General features: G+C 33.4%; 1 protein-coding gene across 1 annotated transcript; it reads right to left on the bottom strand.

Annotated features, from left to right (window-relative positions):
• Positions 1-2,257: 2,257 nt before the first annotated feature.
• On the bottom strand, positions 2,258-3,933 carry LOC115971471 (senescence-associated carboxylesterase 101-like). Its single transcript, XM_031091410.1, is given in 2 exon segments — positions 2,258-3,112; positions 3,391-3,933. Coding segments are annotated over 2 exon segments (1,398 nt in total).
• Between the last annotated feature and the right edge of the window lie 15,206 nt (positions 3,934-19,139).

Below are 19,139 nucleotides of genomic sequence, written 5' to 3'. Positions count from 1 at the left end.
CTCACTGTCATTTAAGTAGAGTTATGAACTTTCTTCTTCCCTTGATCCTGTAGTTTGTCCTGAACCTTTCTATTCTTCTTTGTATTATCTTGACATAGTGTGATACCTAGGAATGGCAACTAGCGGGTATCCTATTCCTCGCCCCCACCCCACTTCTGCTTTGGGATGGTTTTTTTTTTTGCCCCATTCTAACAGGTATATGTGGGTACCCATCTTGCCACACTCAATTTTATATATATATAATTTATTAAAAGCTTACTTTGAGTATATTAAATTAAAACTCATAAAACATTAAAAAACAATTCTAACAAAATAAAACATTTTCAAAGCATAACAATACAACAGTTTAAGTAATAATAAATACAAAAACAATTCAAATGTAGAGATCCAACAATTAAAAAAAAAAAAGAACAACGTTAACGTAAATATTAAAACATAAAAGTATAAATTTAATAATACAATATAAAAAAATCATAAATTTAAAGTTAGAATGTTAAAAATACATATATATGTCTTATAAAAAACCTTTAAAAATATTTTTTTAATTATTTAAATATAAATGGGGCGGGTGCGGGGGAAAATGTTAACCTTCATTCCCGCCTTATTTGTTATGTGGGGCAAGTAAAACCCGTCCATTAAGGATGGGTGAGGTGGATACCCACATGTGTTGGTTTAAATTGTCATCCCACATATATATATGCCTCTTTTATACCAAATGTCTTTAATCAAAAAAAAAAAAAAAAAATTGAACAAAAGAATGTTATTTACAAAACTACTATAAAATATAGGGTTATAAATTAGTTGAGTCAAATATTAAAAGTTCAGATTTGTTTATTTAATTTTATTTGGAACACAAGTTGAGCTCGAACTCATCATCAAACAAGATTACACGTCCAAGTTTAGTTCATTTACTTGCCGAGTAAATTCAAGATTGTTCACGAGCTACTTGATTAACTTATTAGTTTCCTATATATAGTAAAAACATGACTAACATGTCTTACTCCTCCATAAATTTATATTTTTTACTACAAATGGATGGTTTATGTTATGAATAAAATATAAATAATTGACAAACTTATATAACCCAATTATAATTCTATATAAATATATTTTCAGAAAAGTATACATATAAATATATAATGTTATATATAGTTAATTTGAGTCATAATGTATATGAGCTTGTTTATGAATGCGTTATTATGTTTAATCTTGACTTGTTCAATAATCGAGTCTAAAGTTGGGCTTGAGCTTGGTTTGTTTAATAAATAAACAAACATAAACAGATTTTTTCTCAAGCGAAGCACTATTTGTTCATAAATAGCTTGATTCATTATAGTGCTACTAAGATATTTCTTAGACATACACCTAATTGAGAAATCTCTTTTATTGGAGGGAGCAAAAAAGTAGAAGGAAGAACATAGAGTTAACCAGCTCACAAGGCTTGTTGTCATACTAATTTGACTTTTGTAAAATTCAACATTTTGTTATTTTTACTCCTATTTTTTTTAATAGATTCAATAAAATTTTAATCTATAACATCTACTTTATGATAATTATCCTTTATTATTAGGCCAAAATACCAATTATTTTTTTGGTATAAGCAGAGTTCAAATTCTAAATTTTTATTCAACGATAAAAAACTTTACCAATTCAACTATCTATAACTTACTTTATTTTTACCATTTAATAAAAAGAAATTTAGACAATGAAATATAAAGAATTCAACTCAATACATTTTCTTTTTCCCTTTCACTTTTTCTTTTATCCCCATAACCAAAACCTTGTAACGAAAATATAATTTTTCCTATTTTTTCTACATCCTCCCCCGACCTAACTATATTACAAATTGCATTATATAAACCCTACCATTAATGTATCAATTGAACTGCTCCTTTCTCTATCAAAATCCTAATTTTGACTTTTGTAGGAAAATGTAGAAATATTAGCAAATCATGAACGGTCATGTTGGGGAGAATTATGCTCACTATTTCAATGGTATAGTGTGGCCTTACCTTGCTGAGAGGGAAGAATAAACAAAGCCAACTATTCCTTTGATAATGATGACTAAAACTGTTTTCATCTACTCACATCCAAGTATCAATCCCCAAAAATAGCAAAAGAAAGACTGAAAATTTTATTATACAAAAAGTTGAGAAGATGATGTCCTTAATTTACAATTTATTGGGTAATGACTTCGAAATACCACACATGTTTGAAGGGAAGTGCACACATAGATATTGAAATATGCAAATCTTTGTCATACAAAATTTAAAGGAAACTCTAGGGAGCCATTAGCATATGTCTCGTAATTGTTGTCATTCTTCAATAAGTTAGAGAGACTAGAGCTATAAGAAGTTCTCATAATCTCTCTATACTCTCCCCACCCTTTCATGAAGCTACTCCTAGGTAAGAAAATCTCGGAAGATATTGCATAATTTTTCATCGAATCAAATACATACTTTTCAAACTCAATCAGTTTTTTCTTTGCAGAGTCTTTCTCCTCATCACTTGATTCTCCGCTACTCAGCAATTTGCATGAAATTAGAGCCTCCTCAACATGTGCCCAAAAGCAAGAATCCTCTGTTAGACTTGACACCACATTCTGTTTCTTCAATTCATTTGGAACACTTGAAGGTTTTTTAGTTTCTTTCAGCCATTGCTCCAATTGTATGTAATGTTTAGACCTTCCTTTATTTATGTAGTCTATTAGGCCCTTGTTGTAGTAGTCAGCTATGTCTAGTGGCTCAATTATCCTTCGGTAATTTGGTCCCTCAAAGAGCAATCAGGTACGAAGGGGGCGGCCTAATGTCTAGGGCCTTTTCTCTGCTTGATCAACCATTTCTTCCCAATAACTTGTGAGGGATTTTTTATACTTTACCAGATCCATATCAGTCGTGGTCATTCCAATAGGGTTTTTAATCTTATACTTGTCATAGTATCCAATTCTGTTGTTTTTAGACACTTTCTTATACTGTTCTAGATACGCCATATTTACTTTTATTTCATTCAACCCCCTGGTGGGATCAAAAGCCTGCTTGTTTAACATTGCCATCGCTTTTTCCCGTTTTTCTGTCTTCGCAATGATAATGTTGATATCAATGTTCTGCAGTGGCTGTAATAACTTGTAAAAATGAGTTGGGCTAGAAGGGAAGTTTGATAGATCACAAGGACAAAGACAAAGACTTCAAATTGTAGTAATTTTTACCCATGCAAGAAACATTAGAGGCTTTGGTTAGTTGTTAATACTTAATCAGTAAGCATTTCATTCATTACATTATTCTATTTCGTGTATTGTCTAGGTGTAACGTATATGTAACATACAAATGAAATAGCTCAAATAAGCACTATAATTATATACGATTCAAAAAGAATTGTACGTAATTGAGTTACCTGTGATCGCACCAGTCCAATTGCTGCTAGTTTTGTAATAATTCTTGCTTGTAATGGTAGTGTTGTCCAATCAATTAACGACTCATGATAGGTAGTATCCTTGCAAAGTTTCTTTCGGTTGAGATGCTCCACAAATGTTCCATAGGACTCAAAAACCTTATTAGGATCTAGATTTCCAGGACTCCCTAAATAGGCTGCCATCAACAACTCCAAAATGGTTTGGGGGTCTTCAAAACAAGAAGAACCCAACTCCAAACATATGAGAAATGTGCCAAATGGCTTGTAACCATTAATTAAGACTCTAGGAACTGGATCATGGTCAGAAACCACGTGTAAAAAGCAAGAGTTCCATGCTGGATAGTTTGATATGGCTTCTTGAAGGCCTTCATCACCAATGAGGGGTGAGCCAAAAGTGATGCAAAGTGGGTGTTTGGTGGTTGAAATTTTGAATTTTTCTAACAACGATAAGGTGAAAAGAGTGGCAATAGACCCTCCTAGAGAGTTTCCAGTGATAATTAATGGTTTGGAATTGTCAATTTGCATTATGATATGAATATTTGGCCAAGTCACATTCTCATAGTTCAATAATAGAAAAATATTTGGCATATTGTACACATTGTTAAATGTTATAATGCCAGCTATGAATATTAGTCACTAACCCGTACTGGAAATTTAAACATAAAATTATGCCAAAATTAATAAAGTTAACTTCCTAATGAATTCAAAATCTATGAGGTTTAAAAATTTATAACTTCAGCTCAATTATACATTATCTAAAACTAATATTATTATCGAATTTACTTTGCATAGATCAATATTAACATCTTCATACTAATAAGTGCAACTTTTGAAATTAATCTATCAATAGCAAGTGGAGTGTGCTCTTAGGCAAGAGTATAAATTGCTTAACTTGTTAGGGGTGAATGTTCCTAGATTACTTGGTAACTAGTTCTAATGGGTGGAATCAGTTGTTCGAAAGTTTTAGTGGTTAAAAGTGAGTCCAAAAAGGACTCATATTTATAAAGATTACCTTCCATATTGCAGGAAAACTTACAATCTGACCAAGATGTGAAAATAAGAAAATAAGCTTATGTTCTAATTTGATTATTTAGAGACATATGTCTTTTAAGGTTTTATTTTATTTGATTTGTTCCATTTTCCCTAGTCTAATAAATGCTTTAACTGAATATAATTTTTTTAAAATAAAATAAAAACTCCAACTAAACCAATTGGGATATGTAAAATTGTAAAATCAAACAAGTTTCTCAAACCCATAATATATCATATACACTATATTAAAGTGGAAACTCAATCAAGTTAAAATATCTGGACTTCAATTTTGTGCCAAATCTCGTTTTAAATTTTCCAATAATTTGATGCCAAGTGTCATTCTATTGTTTAATAATTTAATGTCAAGTGTCTTTAGATATTAATTAATGTACTCTAATTTCTTGCAGAATTTTCCTCCAAAAAAAAAAAAAAATTGCAAAATGTCTTTTTAATATATATATGTATATATGCAAATTCATGTATCTAATTCTTAGAAAATATAAAAAGACTCTCTCTCTCTCTCTCCATATATATGTGTGTGTGTAACAATCATTCTGAACAGTTAACAACACCAACATGCATGGAAGGAAGAGATAAACTGATTTACAAAATAAAAGTCAAGAGTTTACATACACAGTTAAGAATATATTTGATAGTAATTGGCATCATCATCAACCATTGACACCACTAACATGGAAGAGTGAGATATGTAATAATGATAATTGTAGGGATGATAGGCCCAAAAGTGTATATTGGGCCGTGGGTTCTATTCGAGGACACTTAATAGTCCGAAGACAGGTAAACGTCATCGTGGAAGTGCATATTAGTAAATGAAGAAAGGGGTCTAATCATGATGGTTCAGGAAGGAGGTCCGAGGACAAATGCCACCTCAGCTTGTCAAAGCAGAGGTCAGAAGGGTGGACCTACCATTAAATGCAATGTTCTAGGCAGTTCTATTGGTGAGGATAAGCATTAGGAAGGGATAAGGTAATGAGAAAGTAAGAAATATCTAAGGGAAAACTGCTACCATCGCATTGAATGCTCTGTAGCTAACTCTCTGGCCGCATTAATGTGGAGGTGATACCTGAATAATGATATCCAGCCTTACAACTATCTCTAAAAACTTCAGGAAGGTGCTGATGGGATAAGGATAAGAGCCAGCCATCTGATCAACACGTGGATGGCTGAGATGGAGCGAAGAAGGGAAATATAAAAAAGGAAAATCCCATTGTAGAGGGGCATCTGAGAATTTGTAAAGAAAACATTGTAGCACTGAGAATTGAAACTATGCTAAAGACTAAGAGTAATATAATCTAGAACTACTTTCCTCGGACTTAGCCGAGGAAGACTTTCTTTTTATAAAACTTGTTTTTCTTGGCTTTCCAACCATCTTCAATTTATTGTGAGCATTGTGTAATTCATTGAAGTTCTTCAATTTGTGTAGCATTGTGTAGTTCATTGAAGTTCTTTTCTTGCCTAGCATTGTGTAGTTCTTCAATTTAGATTTGCTTAGTAAGTTGAGCAAACAGAGTCTTACATATATAATAATAAAGCATTGAATGGTTCTACTCATCAGATATAGAAATTTCCCATAAGTTTCACAAGACGACAAGTCAATGACCGTGTAGGTTTACTTGACTTGCTTTGCTTTAACCCAATGTCATTTTCTATATTATCTTTTAAATAAATGACCTACCAAATAAGTACTATAAGCATCGAATTGGACCAATTCCACTATTTTGAAAGAAACATTTTTTTGTTTCACACCATCACTCACGGTCATGAGCTGCGATTCACTCTTATTAAATCCTCCACAAAGACAAGACAAAAGAAGGACGGTGCCTAGACTTTTCCTACTAAAAAAAATTCCATTATGCCCTCCATGTATAAAGAAAAAAAAAATTACATTATAAACACAAAAAATTTCACAATACAGTGTTATTGGCTGTAGCATCTAACAACTCTTCTTCTTCTTCTTCCTTTTATTTATTTTTTTAAAATTTAATTTAATTTAATTTTTTTTTAGTTGATAACTATTTACTGAATTATATATATATATATATTATCATTAATATTTTTTTTACATACTATTAACTTGTGTATTATTTTGTGTTCGTAACATCTAGCCGACATTTAGAAAAAAAAAAAATTAAGTTGATAAATTTTAATTTGATTTTATTTATATTTATCATTGACATTTTTTACTTTTTTTTATAATAAGCTTGACATTTTTTTACATATTATTAATAACTTGTGGATTTGATTGCTGTGAATTTTTTCATTCCTCACTTATACTCAGGTTGTTAAATCTGGACCGGATCGGACGGTCCGATCCGGAAACCCGTGACCCGGGCCCCAATCCGGTTCTTTAGCCAGAGAAAAGGAGTCCTGAAATTAATTGGAAAAACCCGTGACCCGGGCCCTAATCCGGTTCTTTAGCCAGAGAAAACGAGTCCTGAAATTAATTGGGAAAAACGCATGCTCTAGGTATAGAACTAGTGACCTCGTAGGAGTTTTGGACTTTTGTCTAACACGCCACCCACTAAACCAGTAGGCTTCCTTGTGTGCTTCTTGACATTTATATTTTATTTATTTTAATTTTACAAGATTAATAATTTTGGATTTAATTTTATCACTATTTACTTAATTGTATTTTCTAATTTTTTTTTTGTTCAAGAATTATTCTTTTACATCAATAAATATGAATATGAAAATTGTAAATTTATGTTAAAAATGATTTTATTTTAAATTAAAATGCATTTTTTATTTGAAAGATTAATAAATACAATTTTTTAAAGCTTGTTTATATTTATTATTTTCTATTCACTTTATAAAAATAACGAAAATACATTTGAAAGTTTTTTTAACTGCATAATATTTTTCAAGGGTAAATTTTCATATTTTTACACATTTAATACGTTTATTTGTATTTTAATTAATATTAAATTAATTTTGACGTCATCACGGTTGGGCCTCGGTCCAACCTTAAAAACCTTGAACCTCTCTCTTCTCCGGTTCTTTAAACAGTTCGGGTATGAAAACCTTAACTTATAGTTAACAAAAAGAAGTTTATGAGGTATTGAAATTTTCACATTCTCTCTATCTTTGTATTAGATTCAGATGAGTTGAATTATAAGAGTATGTGAAATTTTCTATGGCACTTGATGGTGCATGTAGAGAGGCTGGGAAGCTAATGACCATTTCTTCTAAGGTCAACGTCTTGAGGAAATTATGGCTCTGCTGACAAGCTAGTTCCTCGACTGAGCACAACACCATTCACAAACTTGTTGAATTCTCAACTTACTAAAAATGGTACTATTTAGCTATGATTGATGGATAATAAGTAATAAATGTGCCTTCATTTTTATTATCTTTGCCTATCATTTACATCTTATTACTCTTCGTGAAAAAAGTTATGTTGGACTTTTTTTTTCTTTTGCTGAAAAGTTATGTTGGACCTTGGTGCACATTTTTTTTTTTTTGGTGGTTCTTTTAGTAACTGTGATATACATGACCATCACTCGCATACAAATTCTAGTTTAATGAAATAAACTTTCTATTAATAATAATAACAAGAAAGCTTCTATATGGATAATTAAAAAGGTCTGTTTCTATCAATTAACTTGATTTATTTGTCTCAAAGAATCTTTGACTCCATTAATCATAAGTCTTGTAATCATTACCTCACTAGGTTCGTGAAAATCCTTTTACAATCAATGCTCTTTTACAATATTTTAATGGGAAATGTTATTTAATGCATTTCGTACAGAACAAGGTGCATAGACCAGGCCCTAGGTGGAGGAAACATAGAAGATAGGTTATAATTTTTCAAATTTGAATAGTAATAGTAAAGAAGAAAGGATGAACCTTTTTTTTTTTTAGAGCCCTTCATCTTTCATTCTTCCATTAATGAAACTTCAGAAGGAAAAAATTATAGAGAAAATTATATGTAGAAGTAAACTTGACATATTTACTCTTACAATTTAGCAAATAAAAAATCAGATAATAATATATTAAGAATTTGACAATTTTTTTTTTTCCTCTCACTCACCAAAACTTCAAATGAAAAAAAAAAAAAAATTGTCTCTTTTTCAGGAAAATGTAATTTGGACAGAAATATTTCAAACTTCTCTTATGTTTTTTAATTGATTTTGAAGTTTCAAAATCTCACTGTTAAATTGCATGTTTTTTATGTTCTTCACACACATGTAAAATTTTGTTCAAATCGGATGTTATTTACTATTCGATCAATAAACTTATTTTTATGCATAATTTTAGGTCACAAAAACTTAAAATTTAAACATTTGATTGATGATCTTTGATCTTCTTGAAATTTTGCAAGTATGGAGGATATAATAAGAACATACATTTCAACGGTTAGATATTCAAAATTCATTTTCAATGAAAAGATATAGGGGAAGTTTGAAGGATTTTTCTCAAAATTAGTTTGGAGATAAAAATTGTCCTCTTTTTCATGTCTTCCTAGGACCTACCTCTGACCTGGCTAGTTCAAGAGTTAGTTGTCTCGCCAATATTAGAGCATTCGCTTTAATTTGTGTAAAAATTAATGTCTATTTTAGTATAAAAAAAAACTTATTTTTTCTATTTTACATATTTACTTCCGAAAATATATCACATCAGATTTTATTTTATTTTATTTTACACTACATTTTATTAAAAAAAATATCAAATTTTTATGGTTTTTTTTTAATTTTTTATGTTTCTTTATATATAATAACCACTATCCACTATCTTCCTTTAATCTTGAAATACATAAAGAAAAAAAAAAACTAAATACAAAATAAATAGTGTCAATGTAAATTTACATGGTTACTTATATAGCAAACTTGTAAATTTACACAATTATATATAAACTGTAATTAGTCATTTTTAAATAAAATTGTGTAAATTTTACACACTTTTCTATTATACATGAATGGATAAGAATACTTGTAAAAATGTCACTAGCAAGTCTTGAAACTGCGGTGACCTTTTTTTTTTTTTTTTTTTTTTTTTTTTTTTTTTTTTCATTAAAAAATATAATATATTATAAAATAGAAAAAAAAATTAGAGACTCTTTTTTTTGGTGTGCATGTAGAAAGCAAGGACTTGTAAGTCGTAACAACTTGACCAAAACGTTTTTTTTTTTTTTTGGAGGGAGAGAACATGACCAAGATCTGTGGAAGTACACTAGTTAGAGCAATTGTACTAGTACATGTAAAATATTTTTGTCTATTTTACAAAAAGAACTTACTTTTTTATTTTATACAATTACTTTACAAAACACTCGCATCAAATTATCTATTCTACAAATTTATTCAATAAAATATTTATTCTTTTACAAATTTTTATTACTTCCTTCAACCTACTAAACCCAAAAAATTGTTGCAACACATAAACCCAGAAAATTCATATCCATAAACCTGCAACCTATAAAATTCATACCCATAAATCCAAACAATTGTAGCTACCCATAAACCCAGAAAATTTCATACCTATAAACCCAGGAAATTAATACCCATAAACCTGCAACCTAGAAAATTCAAACCCATAAATCCAGAAAATCGTAGCAACCCATAAACCTAGTGTTAGGACATATGTGGAACATGTTATGAACATATGTCATTTAGAATTGGCTAATCCTTTGACAAAATGCACTTTACTTGTAATTGGGTAGATTTATGATGTGTTTAATACTTTAAGGAACAAGTGTTCAAGTTCAAGTATTGAAGCCATACAAATTTGTACAAGAATCAATTGAAGAAGTGTTGTTCATTAAAACTCGACAGATATATTTATCGAGATTTAAATATTTGAAGCTCGATAGATAGCTCGACAGTTGTATCTATCGAGAATTATGAAATTCAGATTTCCAGATATGTTTTCCACGCATATCCAAGTTATTTTGTAGGGTTTCTTTTCTCGCAACCCTAGACATATATAAATATTATTTTAAGGGATGTCTCACTGATGCAAAGGTTGTCGCACTTGTTATTACATGCACATTGTGATTGGAGACAATCTGCCCTAGTTCATCTTTCTCTTGAAGAAACTGTTGCATTTGTACGCCGTAAGGTTTTGTAACCAAGGAGCTTCTTGATCTTCATCATGTTGATGAATTGAAGAAATTTGTAGCCAACATCCTTCTCAAGTTGGTGTGTTAGTCACGTACTGGGATCCGTGCATCAATTGGTTAGTCACGTACTTGGAGTTGTGCATTGAAAGGAGAGATTGTCATTACATTACAAATCCAATTGTGTATTAAGGTAAGGGTTCAACTGTAGGTTAGTATAAGGTACTGAGATTCCTTTACTTGTAATCGCTTTGTTGGGAAATTTAGACCCCTAGAATTAACAAGTTTTAAATTAAAGTTGTTAATTAGGTTTGTTATGAATAGAACTTGTTAAAACAAACAAACATCAATATCATGTCAAAATCATGCAGCGGAAAAATAAATAAGACAAGATATGATGACTCAGGAAAACCAATGAAACAAACTAGTTTCACAGTAAAAAACCTGGGGGAAAACCTTCTCGAAAAGCAATTCACTATAGTAAAAAGAAGTTTCAGATCTAGTACAAAACCTTTTTCCGTAGACTCTACAATTCCCGTAGATGAACTCATAGCAGAAACCTTCTACCGCTTCAGAACCTCTGAACTCTTCAATATATGAACGCCACCCTTTTTGCATGGATCACAGTACGTGACTAACCAATGATGCACGGCTCCCAGTAAAATGAAGATCAAGAAGCACTTGGTTACAAAACCCTAAGGCGCAAAGACGCAGTAGCTTCTTTCAGATAATAAGGCATCGATCACCTTTTGCATATGTTCTCCTTGTATTCTCTTATGTGACGGCCTCTGAAATAAGCCTTATATATGTCTAGGGTTGTGAGAAAAGAAACCTTACACATACATGTCAGCATGGGCCGAAAATCAGATCTGGAAATTTGAATTTCGTAATTCTCGATCGATCGTGGAGGTGTTGAGCAGGTGTCGAGGGGATAGAAATTTGCTCGATCGATTGACTTAGCTATTGAGAGGTGTCGAGATTGCGATAAAAAGCAACTAAACAGCTCGATAGATAAGCCAGGTGTCGAAAGGTGTCGAGCAGCTATCGAGCTTTAAGATTCAATACTTTCTCACTTGATTCTTGGACAGACTTGCATGGCTTTAACACTTGAACTTGAAATAAGATTTCTTGTAGTATTAAACACATCCTAAATTTACCCAAATACAAGTAAAGTGCGTTTTGTCAAAGGATTAGCCAATTACATAAAATAGTGACATATGTTCCTAACAAGTGAATCATATATGTCCTAACACGCTTGTTTTGATAATAGTGGATTTTCAAGAGTGGTGACCTTAAATTCACCTAGTAGGGTTTTGCCTCAGTGGTTTTCCCCATTCATAAACAAATCACTCGTGTAAAATTTAATTTCCACTGCATTTAGTTTATTTGGTGATTTGTTTGTGCTACCTCACGTATTGCATGTTGATTGACTTGATTAATTCACTTAGCTAATTAATTGGTTAATTTACCTAAGGGGTCAATACATTCTTGGCCTATCAAGTGGTATCAGAGCGAGCACACTCTGATTAAGTTTTAATCTTTGCTGTGTGATCCATTGACCCCTATTTGTCATGGATAGAGGAAAATCTTTAATTATCCCTCCTTTATTTGATGGCACTAACTATGCATACTGGAAAGTACGCATGAGAGTTTTCTTACAGTCTTTAGATGAAAAAGTGTGGCAAGTTATGGAGATAGGCTGGACCAAGACATAGGAAGTGCCAGCTAATTGAGATGATGCTAAAATCAAGGCTGCAAACTTCAACAGCAGGACATTGAATGCTCTATTCAGTGTGGTAAAAAATGAGGAGTTCAAGAAGATATCCTCTACCAAAATTGCAAAGGAAGCATGGATCATCCTCTAGACAACCTATGAAGGAACTAAGACTGTCAAGAATTCAAAGCTTCAAAAGCTTACCACGAGCTTTGAAGAGATTAAGATGGAGAGGATGAGTCATTTGATGAGTTCTATGCCAAGATTAAGGACATAGTGAACTCTGCATTTAATCTTGGGGAAACCATTACAGAGCCCAAGATTGTTGGAAAAGTGCTCAGATTTCTTCCAGAGAGATACCATGCCAAGATCACTGCCATTGAGGAATCAAAGGACATTGACCAAATTCCTTTGATAGAGCTCGTTGACAACTTGCAAACCTATGAATTAGGTTTATCTAGGATAGGAAAATCAAGTAAAAGTAAGAGCATGGCTTTAAAGGCTAAAAGCAGTGATACTGATGAGTCTTCTGATGATGAAGATTCTAAGATGAAATCCTATATCACAAGGCAGTTCAAAAAGTTCAAGAAGAATGCCAATGCAAAAGGATTCGACAAACACCGTAAGCAATCCAATTCTTCACAGTTCAAGAGCCAAGATAAAGGGAAGAAGGATGCTAGGGATGACGGTCAGTACACTGTTCCCTCCAGAACAAAATGCTTCAGATGTCAAGGGTTTAGACACATGAAATAAGAATGTACAACTTATCTCAAGACTATTGGGAAAAGTAAGGCCCTTGCTGCTACCTTGAGTGACACCGAGCGTGAGGATGATTCAGATGATAATGATGATAACAATTGATCCTACTAATGGGGGTTCAGAAACAGTAGATGATGAAGAGGACTTGGTGGACTCTAAATTTGAGAAAATGGACAATTAAGATGACATCCATACAGCCTATGAAAAATTGTACAAAGTTTCTGAGAAGCATGAGAAACTATATAGGTTGGCCACTAAAAAGCTGAGTGATGTGGAACTTGATCGAGAAGAGCTTTCCACAAAGTTTGATGAAGCTAATCAGACCATTGGAGAACTACAGTTTGAGAACAATTTCTTGGCTAAAAAGACCAAGAAGCTTGAAGCGGAGTTATTTCAAGTCAGAGCTCAATTTGAGAGGACTTATAGGCAAAGTTTGATGAGATGCTTAGCTTTCAGAAATCTTCTTCTGATAGAACCGGTTTGGGGTATGATTTCTCTTCTCCTAATATTGCTTCTTCTAGCACTACTGTATTTGTTTCACTTGCTAATAATGTTAATTCTAAGAACAATGATGTTAAAATTGTTTTAGCTAGTGAGAACACAGACAAGGTTAAATCTATCTTAGGAGCACCCCCTAAGCTTGATAAGAAAGAGACTAGAAACCCTAAGACTAAGAAGGGAAGCAATCAAAAGTTTAAACAGAAGAAGCAACATCTCTGTCATCATTGTGGAGCATCAGGACATACTTGACCTAATTGCTACAAGTGGTTAGCCACTCAACAGAGCAATAGTATGATCTCATCTGGAAACCAAAATCAGTTTCCATCCTCTTTTGCTCATCTTGGAGATCTTCTTAGGCCCTCATGTTCCTTTTGAACTTGAACAATTTCAATTCTTCCCCCTCATCGCCAAATCAAAGGTTTGCTTAATGGAAAGGTTCTTCCAAGGTGTGAAAGGAAAAAAGATCAAAGTGATTCTTTCATTTTTTCCTCTCTCTCCCTCTCTTTTTGGTTATGCATTACTTGTGTGTTTTGCTTTCTTGTTTTGAGTCAGTCTAGTTTTATGCTATGTTTTGTTTAACATGTTTTTGTTTGTTTGTTTTTAGTTTTTTTTTCTTTATTTTTTTTTTCATAAAATAAAAATAAAAAATGAAAAATCAGAAAAATACAAAAATAGTGTGTTTTGTGTACATTGGTACTTGTGTACCTTGGATGGCCATTGAAACAAAGTTTTCTAAACTTTGTATCCATTGTAGTTTAGATGAGCATCTCAATGCACAACTAAGCAAGTGAGCTTTGTGGCTTGTGTTTGTCATGAGTACGATTAAGTAATCTCTTGTACTTAACACTCATATCACTCTTTTTTACGGGAATGACTAAAAAATTCTATGAAAAAGGTATAAATAAGCATCTCACCACTAAAGCCCGCTAATCATGTATAACATCTGTATGCTTCAGCATAGCAAAATTGAAGTTTAAGCTTAACATAATTGGGTATTTCTTCTCACACTCTCTCTCTCTCTTATATGCCCATGCATGATATGCTCAAAAGAAAAAAATATGCAAAGAAAAATAAAAAACAAAAAGAATCAAAATACTTTTAAATATGGTTGCAAGCGTATTTCTAGGAGATGTGGGAGTTATAGGATGTACCTCGGAGGTGATAGTCCCCATCAAATAGTTATGATTGTGTGTGAGTTAAATTGAGTTTCTCTTATCTCAAATTGTCATAACATGTAAACATTTATGCAATTTTACGATATCTTTCAAACCCAACATGCAAAATTCTTTGCTACCTTTGATAAATGTGTAGGTACAATGTGATTTGGCTATCACAAAATAGGCAAAGAATGTATTGACTCCTTGTGATAAATTAACTAATTAATTAGCCAAGTGAATTATCTAAGTTTATTAATATGCAATACGCGTGATAGCACAAACAAATCACCAACTAAATTAATATGCAACGAAAAATAAAGTTGACACGGTGATTTATTTACGAATGGGGAAAACCTCCAAGGTAAAAATCCCACCGGGTGATTTTAAGGTCACCACTCTCGAGAATCCACTATTATTACAACAAGTGGATACAAGTAAAGGAATCTCAGTACCTTATACCAACCTACAGTTGAATCCTTACCCCAATACCCAATTGGACTTGTTCTGTAGTGACAATCTCTCATTTTTAATGCACGGCTCTCAGTACCTGACTAACCAATTGATGCACGGATCTAAGTATGTGACTAACCACCAACTTGAGAAGGATGTTGGCTGCAAAGTTCTTCAGTTCATCAACACGATGAAATTTACGAAGCTCCTTGGTTACAAAACCCTACTGCATACAAATGCAGTAACTTCTTGAAGAGAAAGATGAACTAGGGCAAATTGTCTTTGGTCACAATATGCTTGTGAAAAAACTTTGCATCAAGCTATATTCACTTGCATCAGCTGTGACGGCCCTTAAAATAATTCGTATATATGTTTAGGGTTGTAAGAAAATAAAGCCTAAATAAATATACACACATTGGAGTGAAATCAGAACTAAAAATCTGATTTTCATAAATCTTGATAAATAGGTTATCTATCGAGCAGCTGTCGAGCATCGGGCAAAATCTACCTTTTAAACCTCGATAGATTCTATCTGTCAAGGTAGCTATTGAGCTTTAAAATCCTGCACTTCTTCACTTGATTCTTGGACAGACTTGTATGATTTTAACACTTGGACTTAAAACTTTGTTCCTTTAAGTACTAAATACATCCTAGATCTACCCAATTACAAGTAAAGTGCATTTTGTCAAAGGATTAGCCAATTCTACATTGACATATGTTCCTAACATGATTCACATATATCCTAACAATCTTCCCCTTTGGCAATCCATGACAAAACCACAATAAACAAATGAACATATGAGAAAAGTCATAAATCACTCAACTCATACTCACTTGTTGAATACAATAAAATCTATCCTAACACAAACTCTTGAAAAATTTTGCAAGAAGAGAGTTCATGGCAAGAAAGACTTTGACAACCTGTATTTCTAAAACACTTTAAACAAAACTTATCACGACATCTTAGTGTGAAACATAAATAAAAGATTGCGTACAATTAATAAGAAGCATATGCATAAAGAGAGAAAAGAAACAACACATAAAGAGATAGGTGAAAGAATGTAATAACAACCTCGTCAAATATATATATTAAATAGATACAAGGTTTGCTATCACAAAGTAAGAACAATGTATTTGAAAAGTAAAGAAAAGAAAAAATACAATAAGTCCTCACTACATACTACATCCCTAAAAAAGAAAACACTTCCCCTAACAAAAATATCTATCTCCTATACTAACTTTCCCCCTAAGAATATGACTACTCTCATATTAAAACTACTCCCCATTTTTGTCATGAATGACAAAGGGCAAGGAACTCAAGCAGTCATCTCGTCGTCATTGGAAGAGCTAGCATCCTCATCTTCATCATCATCATTGTCGTCGGAGTCACCATCTTTGTCCTCGTCCTCATATGCCGCTGGAAAAGGAAAGGGAGAGGCCACAAAGCCACCAAGGCGAGCCTACCGTCGGGCAATACGACAGACACGAGTGGTCACCTAACACAACTCATCATTGAGTGTGTTAAGGTGAGCATCCATGCGCTGAAGCTGTGTCATGACCGCTTCGAGGGTCACACCACCTGCTGATGAAGAAGGAGTGGAAGAAGATGGAGGGGTCACCGTCTCGGGCCATGGCTACTTCAGTCGAAGTTGGGCCTCGCTCCGTCTAATAGTAGCAGCGTCTATGGCACATATAGCAGAGAAGTGTGTAAACTCAAGAGAGGAGACAGAAAAATGGCGAAGAATCCATATGATAGCCGAAGGGAAAATGAACTTATCACAGGTCGTCGTATCCTTATAAAGATATATAAAGGAGAGAATGAAGTGAGAGGGAAAATCTATACTGAATGGCTTAATAATGGAGTTATAGTTAGACAAGGGATGGAAAACAAATGTCATCACCATGTTAAGGAACATCGGACCTTTTGTAAAGCCCGAGCAAGGAGTGTTTTGACGGTCACCCCAAGATGAAGGTGTCTCACAGAAGCGAGATAAGAGTTTGTCTTTGGACACAATCCTAAGACAATCACAATCGGGGTAGTCAGGATGTGCTACCCTTGGTACATGTAGCACCTCAGATAAGATTCGGAGTGACTACAATGTGTGTACCTCGAATGCGAGTGATAAAATGAGGTACAGAATAGTCAAATCCGTGCATGTTAGAGTAAAACTCCCATATGATCATGGAAGGACAAGTGACTGGGATGCCACACAGTGACTCCCAACCCCTACAGTAGATGATAGTGGGAAGGTCAGTATCGGAAAAGTCCGATAGAATGACTTGGTGTTCCGAATGAATGCTGCGTTGTGAAAAGTTCTCTGAAAAGTCCTTATAGGCTTTATCATCATGGAACCTGACATGAGAGGGTGTAGTTTTAGTAGAGGGAAAAGAAGAAGATGCCTCAGAATGAAGAGGGTTCTGGGATGGAGTGGACTTACGTTTAGGTGCCATAGAGCAACTAATCGAAAGAAAGAGAGAGAGAGAGGGACAAACAGAAAAGTACTAACACATTTAATATCAAAAAGATAAAAATAAAAAATAAAAAATGGTACGTATGCATGAAAAATGCATGAACATGTGACATACAAAAGGAAAAACATCATGGGCTTAGCCCAATCCAATCCTACCAGCACACATCTAAAATGCATGAATCATTGTTAAAATACAAATTTGATGCAATGCATGATCATTTAAACAAAACCCATCCTAAATAATTCACAAAAACTTCATCAATTTTGAAAAACCTCAAAATTTTTCAAAAACCCCAAAAGTTAGGTCAAAAGAGATGAAATGCATGATAAGATAAAAGAAATGAGATCATACCAGAGGAGGAAATCTCTCTTAAGGTCAAAAAATGAGTGGGGAAGAAGTTTAGAGTGAGAGAAGGGTGTTCGGGGAGGTGAGGAGTCAGAAACAGTAGAGAGAGATCGAGAAAAATCGCCCTGAGCCTTTATATAGGATGCCACGATTCTCGATGGATCGAAAGCTGTCAAGAGGTGTCGAGATTTAAATTTTTATAGATAGAGCTATTGAGAAGATATCGAGAGGTGTCCACAGCAAAGTGACCTCGATGGATTGAGAAGCTATTGAGCATACAGAAACTTCCTTGATGGATCGAGAAGTTGTTGAACAGCTATCGAGACTAATTCTCAAAAACCTTGATGGATCGAAATTGCAATAACAGCTATCGAGAAAGTAAGCTCAAGAGGCTCAATAGATAACCTAGCCATCAAGAGGTGTCCAGAAGCTGTCGAGATTGCTCAAAAACAGTTTTTCAAGAAGATAGAACCACAGATATGAATGCAATCAAGCATGCTGCTCAACCAAAGATCCAAACTGAAAGTTCAAATAGTGTAAAAACACCCTTGAACATTTAGACTCCCAATTTACAAATTAACCAATTCAAGCTTTATGTCAAACAACTAGTATGCGGAAAATGAACAAAAGTTATAATGTAGAATTGGAAAAACTATCTAAGCCAAATTAAAATCACAACCCACAGCAGATAATAAAAGGCAAAGATAAGAGGGAAGGAAGATGCAAACACAAAAACAACACGCGATGTGTTATCGAAGAGGAAACCGAAGCCCTCGGCGTAAAACCTCTCCGCCGCCCTTCAAGCGGTAAATAATCCACTAGAAAATGTAGTTGGGATACATGGACAGCAATAGACCCTCCAAGCCTAATCTACCCAGTGCACCTAAGCCCTCCAAACTTCTTGCTCCAACGAGATTGCGCCAAACCTTTTTCTTTTCTAGCTTCCCGGATTCCGCTACTTGACCATAGCATCAACCAATGTAGATTGGTTCCTTCCTAACTGCTTCCCAGAACACCAAATAGCCCTCTCACAGTAATGGATATGGTAAGAACAAGGTTTTGGTAAAATGCCTCTCAAGGGTTTAACAATGGAGAGGAAGAGAGTTGAGGAATTTGAAAAGACTCTAATGTATAGATTGTAGGTGAATCAATCTTGTTTTATTCTAGGGTTTCTCTCTCAAAATTCTCTCTGGAAGCTCTCTTTCATTTGTGGGTATAAGGGGTATTT

The sequence above is a fragment of the Quercus lobata genome, chromosome 2 (assembly GCF_001633185.2).
Source record: "Quercus lobata isolate SW786 chromosome 2, ValleyOak3.0 Primary Assembly, whole genome shotgun sequence".
NCBI lineage: Eukaryota > Viridiplantae > Streptophyta > Magnoliopsida > Fagales > Fagaceae > Quercus > Quercus lobata.
Note: the sequence above shows the minus strand (reverse complement) of the source record. Positions and strands in the feature narration are given on the sequence as shown.